This window comes from Lactuca sativa, chromosome 8, assembly GCF_002870075.4.
Source record: "Lactuca sativa cultivar Salinas chromosome 8, Lsat_Salinas_v11, whole genome shotgun sequence".
In the NCBI taxonomy this organism is placed as follows: Eukaryota; Viridiplantae; Streptophyta; class Magnoliopsida; order Asterales; family Asteraceae; genus Lactuca; species Lactuca sativa.
The window spans coordinates 18,036,828-18,048,179 of record NC_056630.2 but is presented as its reverse complement, the minus strand read 5'-3'; the positions used below and the strand labels follow the sequence as shown (position 1 = coordinate 18,048,179).

Below are 11,352 nucleotides of genomic sequence, written 5' to 3'. Positions count from 1 at the left end.
AGGCCCCATGCGATCGCATGAAGGCAACCTGCGATCGCATGTTATGCCCAAGATGTCCGAAATTTTGTCTACTCTTGAGATCATTTTGAATCGCCTCAATCGGAGTTACGGTTCTCGAGATATCGTCAAAATACTGACAGGGGGTCAAAGCTGCCAACAACATCCTTTAACTTTAGATTGCATATTCTATCTTCGTGTGATCAATTCGATCGAATGTTCCTTGACCAAAGCATCTTCCAATCATTCCGTAACATACTCCATATGTTCCAAGCTCCATTTTAAGCTCCAAACGCAACATCCAACTGCTCCCAAAGCATAGCTCCACATAAAAACATGAGCAATACGAGAATTCTAACAAAAGACATGAGCTGAACATTATTTAAATAAATGACATGAAAATGTACAAAATATGATACTAAATAATAATGAAAACTACCCTAAAAGATGCATAAAATGGCATCTAACAAATCTTTCCAAGCTTAAACCTTACTTGTCCTCAAGTAAGAAAAAGATAAAACATTATAAACAAATGGAAAGATGTAAATGACCTAAAAAGAATTTTAGAATAAAAAGAAAATAAAAACTTAAACTAAAATAATTCACTCTTTTTTTGTCACATGATCAAATTTCACAACGAGGAAGCTCCAATGAAATCACTACCTAAACAACAGTCTCAATAATTTCATATTAACGATTTATATTTCATATTTAATTAGTTAAACCAAGATTGAGAAAATAATCTTTACGCCGAATTAAATTTGTGAAAACAGTGTATTTTTAAAAATCATTTCACGAGAATTCGTGTATAAAAACTTAGTTTGACCAAACCCTCCTTTTTTTCCGAACTCGTCTAATAAACGCGGTAAGCTCCATTATGGACAGAAAATTCAAGCTTACCCCTATGATTCCACTATCGAGAGATCAATCTCATTACACCACACATCTTCTTTGTCTTGATCAAATCTTCAGATTTAACTTGTTTTCTTCTTGATTTCAACATGAACTTGATTTGGATTTAACTTTGAATTACAGATTTCTTCAAGTTGCTAGATATACCATTTCTAACATATATATATATATATATATATATATATATATATATATATATATATATATATATATATATATATATATATTGACTGGGCACGAATTTTACTTTGAGGCACATCATATCTTCAATATTTCAAAAATGATAATAAATTGTGGGTATAACAAGAGTTCCCTCCCAACCTCAAAAGGCGCGGAGACTATAGGGTTCAGTACTTCAAGGAATGATTAGGGTTATCCAATCTAGGTTCTTTTTAAGGCATTCAAGGAAATTATTTTCAAAACACTGTTCGTTTTTCCATCCCACACTTTTATTGTAAAAGTTATCCGACTATTATGTTGATTCATATTGAAAACATTTAAAGTACTTGAAAAGACAATTCTTAAAATTGATTGTAATGAGACCATTATTTTCGGTAACTATCACACTTCATATTAACCGAGCTATCGAATGTAAATAATATCCTCATCTCATGTAAAAAAAATTAAAGATTTTCAAGATTTTTTTTGGAATGCATAAAATAAAAATAAAAATAACTAGAAATAAAATCTTTTTAGGTTTTTTATTATGAATGCAGAAAAATAAAAATAGAAAATAAAATATTGTTTTTTGGATTTTTCGAATTTTTTATATGCACATGCAACAGAATAAAATGTAAAAATAAAAATAAAATTTGAAAATTTTAAATGAAAAACTGAAAAATTAAATTTTTTTAACAAAAATGCAAAATTTTTACACTAACCCCATCCCCAAGCTTAAAATGATGCATTGTCCTCAATGCTTAAAGAGGAATAAACAGCTCAATAAAGAAATTAAACAAAAATTTGCAGCCAGAAAAGAATGTACCTGATAAGTTTTGCAGAAATCTGATTTTGACGACGAATGTTGACGAAAAATCTAGATTTCAGTAACTCTGTCGATCCTCTGATTTCCACAAACTTGCTTGGGACTGCGACCATCTCTTTTTTGAAAGAGGAAAACTAAAAACTAAACATCGGGTTGCCTCCCGGAAAGCCGCCCTTTTTTAAATTCGTTGGCTCGACTTTGCCCAACCAGATTTATGAACTGGTGTGGTCGGGACTTCTCTGAAGCTCAACTCTTTTTCTTGTGACTCCAGATCCCTTCAAATATGGCAAGATGGGTGGATCTGGAACTTGCTCAACAAACTGGAAAAAATCTACATTGTCTTCAGATAAGTCCTTCAGATTCTTTAAACTTTCTTCTTTTCAGATTCATATATGAGAACACATCTCCCACCTTTTCTTTGTCCAAAAACATTTTCCTTATCAGATTTTTATTTGATTCTTCTTCCGTAGCAGATTTCATCTCAACCTCTTCCACCTCCCCAAGCTTATCTTCTGCCAGCTCTTTGGATATACTATCAGATGAATTCCTGTCTTGAAAATTTTCTTGCACATAGATATTAGAAAACTCACACCAGCCCTCTAATAAAGGACGGTTGGTACCCATATAACTGACAGAAATATTTTCAGAAGGAAAATCAACATTATTAATTTGAAATTTAACCACTTCCTCATCAAACTCAATTGGAATCATGCCATTAAAAACATCAATTTTTGTTTTTGCAGTTTTCATAAAAGGTCTTCCCAAAATAATAGAGTTTGTATCTGAAGTGTCCAAGTTTCCCATGTCCAAAATGTAAAAATCAGCAGGAAAAATCAGTTTATCCACTTGGACAAGAACATCCTCCAACACACCTTTTGGGTGTATTGCCGAGTGGTCAGCCAACTGTATAATTGTCCTGGTCTTTTGTAAAGTTCCCATTTTTAATTTTTCAAAAACAAAATAGGGAAGGACAATTACTGAAGCTCCTAAATCAAGCATGGCTTTTGAAAAATCAAGGTTCCCTAATTTACAAGGAACTAAGAAAATCCCCAGATCCTTGCACTTTGGAGGCAAACCTTTTTGAAAAATAGATGATATATTTTTGCCAGCTTTCACGATTTCATTAAATTTCATTTTTTTTTTCATAGAAATACATAAATTTTTCAGAAATTTAGCATAGCGAGGGATGTGCTTTATAACATCTAAAAGTGAGATATTTACCTCAACCTTGTGAAGAATTTTCATAATATCTTCATCATCTCTTTCGCGCTTCGTACTCTTCGGTCTTGATGGGAATGGAGGTAATGGCTTGTACTCCTTCAGAATTGGCTTGGGTAGTGTTGGAGTTTCTTTTTCTTCTAGCTTTTCAGATTCTTCTTCAACAAACACCTCTTTAAACTCTTCAACTTCAGTTTCTTTTTCTATCCCTTCCACATCTCCTTCTTCTATCAGAACCTCTTCAAACTCTGCTTCATCTTTGTTTTCTGGTTCAGATGAGCTTGGGCCTTCATATGTTTTCCCGTTTTTCAAGAAAATAGCACTCACATTATGCTTTGGATTGTTTTCAGTATGCCCTGGTAACTTTCCTTGAGACTCCAGACGACCCACAGAAGTGGCAAGTTGAGACATCTGTTGCTCCAAATTCTTGATACTAGCTCTAGTTTCGGTTTGGAATGTTTGGGTGCTCATGGCAAGACTCTTTACTATATCTTCTAAGGCCACACTGGAGCTACTGGGTTGATGTTGCAAGTTTTGATTCTGGAAATTCAAGTTCTGAAAGTTGGGCTGAAAGTGAGAATTTTGATGAAAATTTGTCTGCTGAAAACCCGGTTGCTGAAAATTTCGTTGTTGTTGAAATCTGGGTGGAGGCTGAAATTGTTGTTTATGTTGATAATTATTCTAAAAATTCTGGTGGTAGCCCCCAACAACTTTTACTGCAACTGTATTCTCTTGCAATATTGGGCACATGTCAGTAGGGTGATCAGTCTTCAAGCAAATACCACATGTTTCTTCGCAGCTACTTTTTCTTTCGTTAGGAGTAGAACAACTTTCGTTAATTCAGATATTTGAGCTTCCAGATGAACATTGCTAACTTCCTTGACACCCCTTGGTTGATCTGGATACCACTCGTCTTCATTTCCATAATGTTTAGATTCGATCGCTAGCTTTTCGATAAGCTCTTTGATTTCGGTTGGTGTCATGTCACCCGAGGAACCACCACTAGAAGCATTTATCAAACGCCTCTCCATGGGTGTCAGACCTTCACAAAAGCAATTATAAAGCTGATAATCGTTGATCCCATGTTGGGGGCACCGAACTAGAAGCTTCTTGAACCTTTCCTAATAAGTACGTAGAGGTTCTCGTCTTCCTTGTTTGATGCCAAGGATTTCTCTTCTAAGACTTGAGACTCGTTTTTCTAAAAAGTATTTCTCTAAGAACAGCTTCGTGAGTTCTGTCCAAGTGGTAATGGAACCAGACGGGAGTTCATAAAATCATTCTCTTGCAGAATGGAATGCCCTTAACTTTATCTGGTCTTCTGTGACAGCATCAGGCTTCATTCCTGAACAAACCACATGAAATTCCTTGAGGAATTTATGTGTGTCTTCGTTTTCCAATCCTATGAAAGTAGGAAGATGAATCAACCCAGATTTAAGTTCAAAGTTTTGGGTTTCTGGAAACGTAATGCAAAGGGGCTGTTGGTTGACCTCTTGAGTGGACCACTCTCTAAGGGTCTTTTCTGCTTCGTCTCCACTCATAACTAAGTCTTTAGATTCGGTTTCTGAAGATTATGATTTTAGTTTTAATGGAAGAGGGTGGGGAATAAGTTTTATATGGGCTGTTTTGAGGGGATGATGGGGGTACTTTTGGACAAATCGAATGTGATTCGTTCCACAAGGGAGTGCCTTGTGGTGTGGAGGCTTCTGAGTGTATGGAAGATGATGAACCAAAGAAACCAACTGATTGTTTCTTTCTTGTTTCTTATTTCTTCAATCTTCTTGCAGTTCGCACGATTTCTGGATCAAAAACTAAAGGTGTACCTGAACGAAAAATTCTTGGCATAAAACTATTAGAAAGTACCGTTCCCCGGCAACGACACCAATTTGTTAACGCGCTGCCGCACACGTATTAAACAAATAAATTTATCATTGGTCGGAATGCACTAAAAAGATAGCACAGGGAAGCAGGGTCGAATTCTAACGTCATGATTTTTACTAAATTTTTTTTCATTTATTTTTAAAGTCTTTTAACGGAAAATGCAACGGAAGACTATAAACATTGTTTATTTCAAAAACCTTTCAAACCACAACGTTACATTCAATTCAAAACCAAAATATCAAAAGTATTTAATTGTAGCGGAAGCACAAGTTTCAAAATTAAATAACGTTTCCAAGTGGCATCTTTAGTCTAAGGATAAACTACCCAAAAGTGACCCCATCTCACCAAGCCAAACCCCTAAGCTACATGTACCAATCAGAAAGGCACAAAGCAAAGAAACAAGTTTCAGCAAATGCTTTGTGTGCCAATAGAAGTTTGTACACAACCAAAGGGAAAATATATCATCCCCTAACGAGTCAATCATTCAAATTATGATCATATAAACAAATTGACATATCAATCAATAATCAATCATCTTTCGCATAAAATTCAATCATTCAATTTTTGTATCATCCATTTACATATCATTCATTAGTATAACATCAATCATATTTCATGCATAATCATATCGTAATCGTACATCATCATATCAAAGGAATCTATCATAATCGTATAGGCGTAGGTAGTCTCATAGTGATACCTAACCCCAAGGGAAAAACCCGTTCGCTACTTGTGTGCCTGGCCAGCCAAATGCTTTAGGTGGTTCATGACTCCCACCCGTCACACCGACCCCAAGACTCCACTTTCACTACTCCGACTATGCAATGTACAAGTACATCGCGGTGTCGTTCGGGATCGGTACAAACGGTGTCAATTCTACCGATACACCTCCCGATTCCCACGTGATGTTTGATCCGGCCTCGTTCGAATGGCCAACATCACTCCAGTCCGCAAACACCGAAGTGTTCGGGTACTATGTGTCGCACGGGCATCTAGAAAGACCAAGCAACTCGTAAATGGATTAAGCTCTTTTCCTAGAAGGTATTTTTCAACCAACCAGGCTCGAATGTATCCGGATAGGGTTTCATGCTAAGTGCTAGGTTCTACCCTTTCCCTCTATGCATAACCCCGCATAATCGACCATAAATCAAGTACAAGCATGCAATATTCGTATTATCATAATCAAGATTCATAACATTTATACACAGAAGATACTCAACAAGATCATAGTCAAATATCAAGCATTTCATATGACATATCATAGTTGCAATTAATCGTATCAAGTACCAGGATAGGCATATCAACCAAATTTACTAAGCATACAAATGTCACATAAGGCAAAACAATGACATATCTCATACTACACATATAGGCATAATCAACAATTAATAATATTCTAATTTAACTAATCGATCTGTTTCCAGAAAGTAGTTTTCGACTATGTATAAAGTTTATGAAAAGTCTATTGACTCACCTTTGGTTTGGTAGTGTAATCACTTCAAAACGTGAATTTGTGGCTCTTTGATTCAACAAATACCTAAACAAAATTATATATTTATTTAGTTTAGGTTAAGACAACTAGATTATTACTAAACGCGTATTTAGTTTATCTATTATTACTTTATTGAATTAATTTTATTTTCGTTTATAAGCATAGCTTTTAATACATGCTAACAAATCATATCATTTTTTTAACATTTTAAAATTCGCATGCAATTATTATTATTATTTTATTTTTACTAATAAAGCTCATGATATTGCAAAAATTATAAGCCACGACATTTATGTGGTGATTAATTAAACTTCATCTTGACTTAACAAATTCAAAAGTTCTTGTCTTTACGATCACCGGCCATGTTCTAATATTAATATAGACACATAATCTAATTAAAGACCTTATCTGGTGAAGTTTTGATAGTTGTAACTTGTTTATAAGTTAATTAATCAACTTATATATACTGACTACTGTCATAAGAATGTCACGACTACACTATTCTCCTTTATGGCCGGACACAAAGGGATATGATTGACTGTAGTTTTGAGATTAGTAGATTAATAAAATCAAAAGGATTACCCACTTCACATGGCTGCTAAATTCAGGTAATAAGATCGTTAAACAGAAGAAGAAAATATCATGTGATAAGGGTGGAATTGGCAGCAAATCAACTTGGTTAGATAGACAAAAGAAAAGAAGTAAAACAGATGTATGTTTATTGGCTGCCCCTCATCGTGAAATCAGAAGAAAAATAAGAAAATAGAGAAGTATACGCTTTGACATAAGCTTTCTTCAATAGCAACCGTTCATGGAGAACATCCCAAACACACCAGTACACGCATAGGCTATTATCCCATCTGGATTTGTTCCATGAGCAGGTAACAAAAGGAAAGTCATACATATCTCGTTTAAGGATTAAGAGCATTGAGTTGACAGAAAGTTCCAAGAACAGGGAAGGAAAGGAAGAGCTACAACTTGGCAGCAAAGCAACAAGGTGTCAAATATATGCTCCACAAACTAACGTTTACTAGACAACTGCTACATCGGATTAATACATTCACGATCATTAGCAAGTGTATAATCTTTCAAGTTTATGAAGGAAACTTACCAGGTGCAAAGAAGGCCCTGTTTCTTCCTGTTTTGATTTTCAGAAGGCACAACACTCTTTCTTGTGTACAGCGTACTTCTATCTATCTATTTCTCTCTATATCCCTCTTATCCCTATTCTTATCTTTTCTCATAGGTCTAGTGTAACCCTATCAGATATCCTTAGAGAAACGTATGCGAGAGTAATTAGGGCAGACGGTTAGCATATGGGTCGTGTGTAACAGAAACGAAGGAGGTGGAAGGATACGACAGTTACCCTATTCGCATGGAATTGATTAAAGATGAATTTACAGTTTTGGTCCCTGATAACCTCACCAACTTCATTACAAACCCCGCCTCTTATATCATTTCAATTATAGTTTCTAAGATTAACAATTTAGCCCCTAGACTTGTATATTCACTTAATATATTATCTTTAATTAAATTCTAAAATTAATTAAACACATTTAATACATTTTGATTATTCGTTAAATTCTATCCTATAAGTAATTTAAATCTCAATTAGTTACCGCAGGATTTTATTCTTTTATAGTGAACTAGTTTATAACTCGTGGGAACCACGGTTACAAAATTAATTAAACATTGTAAGTAAAATTCAAAACTATTAATTAATTATTTTTAAATAACTTATTAATTAAGATATACTTTTTTAGTTATATATAAAATTAGAACCGTTGATTCAAATAAATATGTAAAATTATATTATCTTATAATTTATATAAATTTTATTTTATTATAATTTGTATAAATTTTATTTTATTTTTTATTCAAATGTTATTATTTAATGTAGTTAAAATGAAAAATTTAAATTTTGAATTTTGAAATTTAAAAGAAAAATCAATAGATTGACAAGTGGCATAATATTAATTACAAAACTTAAAATGATGACGCATGGCAAAAAATCTATATTTTTATTAGAATACACACCTACAACGTGTCATTACGAATGCTTATAGATTTAATTCACCAATTGAATTCAAATTTACATCTATGGTCCTTAAACTTTGATATCTATTCCAACAGTAACCCTAACCATATTAAATAAGATTTTCCCTTTTTTTTAACAATCGTTTCATTAGATTAAATAGAAAATAAAATACACACTTTCAATCATTTTGAATTATTAATTAAATCTCAATATTAATTAAATATTTTTAATAATTTTAATTGCTAATAATCCGAGATAATCATTTAAAATATTAATTAAATCTTTTAAATCATAAATAATATCTTTTTGTTCATGTTATTATATATTAAACATATAGTCCTACACGAAATCTGCACACAACTTAATCTTATATAACGGAAAACTAAAATTGTTATAAGGAGATTTTTGGGTCGTTACACGAATCCTCAGGGACACAGCCTAAAAGTTAATGTCTTTTTGCATCAGGTACATCTAGTCAAGAAATAGTGTAACATCCCGAATCCAGGGTTTGCTAGTTCAGGATTCAAAATGAAAATGTATAAGGGCAACTTGGCGAGTCCATAGGTGGACTCGGCGAGTAGAGTCGCGACTATGGTCGCGTGTTAAGTGGTCAACTCGGTGAGTCGGCGGCTGGACTCGGCGAGTTGGTGCTGGGTGAAGAAAACCCTAATATTCGGGGTTTGCCCCCTATTTAAAGGATGTTATACCCTCTTTTCAGCCTCTATGCCCCCTGAGAGTTCCAGAGAACACCCCCAAACGTTAGAAACTCCATTATTGAGAGGATTGAAGCTTGGAAGAAAGGATTTGTGAAGAGAAGTGGGAGTGATTCGAGGATAGCATCAAGAGGGCTTGGGGATCTGGAGTCTACATTAGTTTAGGCTCATCTTTGGGGTAAGAATCTTCTGTCTTGAGCTCTTTTTCCCTTATTGTCTTCCATGAGGGTTGTTTTGGGGTTTTTGGGAGTATTTCATGAGTTATTCGGGATTGGAAGATGGATCTGAGGATGCTACCTCAGATCTGGAGTAGGGAGGATCCAAATATGCATAAAGTCCCTGTGTTTGAGTGTTTGGTGAAGTCATCTTGTCCCAAACCCTAGCCCTAGAGTGTAAAAGGCCTAGATCTCTTTGGATTCACGTAAATTTTGCCACTTTACGTGATGGATGGCCTTAGGAAGGGTAGATCTATGGTTTGGATCATCTGCATGGCTTGGAGAGCCTCTGTATGGATTCAGACCCGGTGGTACTCGGCGAGTTGCTTGAAGATAGGCAGGGACTCGACGAGTTGGAAGAACAAATCGGCGAGTTGAATGAAGATGGCATGGAACTCGACGAGTTGGAAGAACAACTCGGCGATTAGGTTGAAGATAGCCTTAGACTCGACGAGTCTGTTCTTGGACTCGACAAGTCTTGTCGAAGAGTCCCAAATCTTTTCTGGTTGAGCTGTGAATCGGTGAGTCAAGGGATGACTCAGTGAGTTGTGTGCGAGTGGACTCAGAGTTGTTGAACTCGGCGAGTCTCGGGGTGACTCGGCGAGTTGGGTCGCGGATTGAAGGAATTCTGAGCATGGGGACTCGGCGAGTCATCGGGTTGACTCGGCGAGTAGAGCCAGTCAGGGGTTGACTTTCACTTTGACTTTGACCAAGGGTTGACCAGTGATTTCCAGGGGCATTTTGGTAATTGTTGGATATTGTTTTGAGTTCAGTGCCTTGGTGGTTGTCCAGTGGTGGAGGCCGTATCAGTAATCGGAGCAGCTTGGGTTATCTGTTCAGTCGGCAGTTTCGAGGTGAGTTATCCTCACTATATCAACAGGGTCTAAGGCACCAAGGCCGGCCCTGGTAGCTAGGATGGTATGTGTTAGAGACCTGGTTGAGATAGGTATCCCGAGATGTAGGGTGATGCTATGCTAGTGACCGGTTAGGTCGGTATCCTGGTTAGGATGATGATATTTTATGTGATCTGTTTGATCGGTTTGTTGACTGTGAATTGCTATATGATTGTATGTTTATGTGCACATGGTTGTTTGGACTGGAGTTGGGTTGAGCGGGGTCCTGCTTTGTGCTGTAGGCTAAGATACCCAGGGCGGACCGGTTGTCCCGAAGGCCCAGCGAGCGGTCCGGATAGGCTGTAGGCCCCAAGAGGGCGGACCAGACGTGCTGAGGCTCGAAGAGTGGACCAGGCCGACTGAAAGCCCGGTGCGGGCGGACCAGTCATACTGTAGACTCAGAGAGTGGACCAGGTGGATTGAAGGCCCGGTGCGGGCGGACCAATCACACTGCATACTCGATGTATGTGGTTAGAATCGGAGAGTGGACCAGGTGGATTGAAGGCCCGGTGCGGGCGGACCAATCACACTGTACACTCGAGGTATATGGCTAGACTCGAAGGGTGGACCAGGTGGACTGTTGGCCGGTGCGGCGGACCAGTCCCACAGTAGACCCGAAGTGCATGGTTGTTCTGTGATCAGATATGTTATGGCATGTTATGCGTGTATGGTATATGTGGTTGGTATTTTGGGGGTATCTCACTAAGCTTTCGGGCTTACAGTTGTGGTTTAATGTTTTTTAGGTTCTTCAGGAGACCGTGGCAAGGCGAAGGCGTGATCGTACCGTTCCTTGTGTTTATATTGTGATGAGATTTTGGGGAATACTTAAAATAAATTGTATTGAAAACCTTTTTGTAATAACTTTAATGGAATCGAGTTGTTTTCGAAAATTTTAAATTGGTTGAAATTTTTGGTCGTTACAAGTTGGTATCAAAGCCTTAGTTTGAGTGAATTGGAGGAACACTCGTGTAACTCCAGTCTCAAATCGAGGAGAGTTTTCAAAAGAGTATT

At 36.5% G+C, this 11,352-nt stretch overlaps 1 protein-coding gene across 1 annotated transcript; it reads right to left on the bottom strand.

Moving 5' to 3' along the window:
- Positions 1-1,161: 1,161 nt before the first annotated feature.
- LOC111919786 (uncharacterized) lies at positions 1,162-7,792 on the bottom strand. The gene is made up of 3 exons (XM_042897366.1): positions 7,594-7,792; positions 6,465-6,527; positions 1,162-4,932 (listed from the first exon to the last, which is right to left on the bottom strand). The coding sequence occupies exon 3, from the start codon at positions 3,581-3,583 to the stop codon at positions 2,237-2,239; it is 1,347 nt and encodes a 448-aa protein (XP_042753300.1). The 5' UTR covers positions 3,584-4,932; positions 6,465-6,527; positions 7,594-7,792; the 3' UTR covers positions 1,162-2,236.
- Positions 7,793-11,352: the final 3,560 nt, after the last annotated feature.

Bases quoted from the DNA above. Each gene is read 5' to 3' on its own strand.
- LOC111919786 (XM_042897366.1), bottom strand. From the start codon at position 3,583: ATGAGCACCCAAACATTCCAAACCGAAACTAGAGCTAGTATCAAGAAT.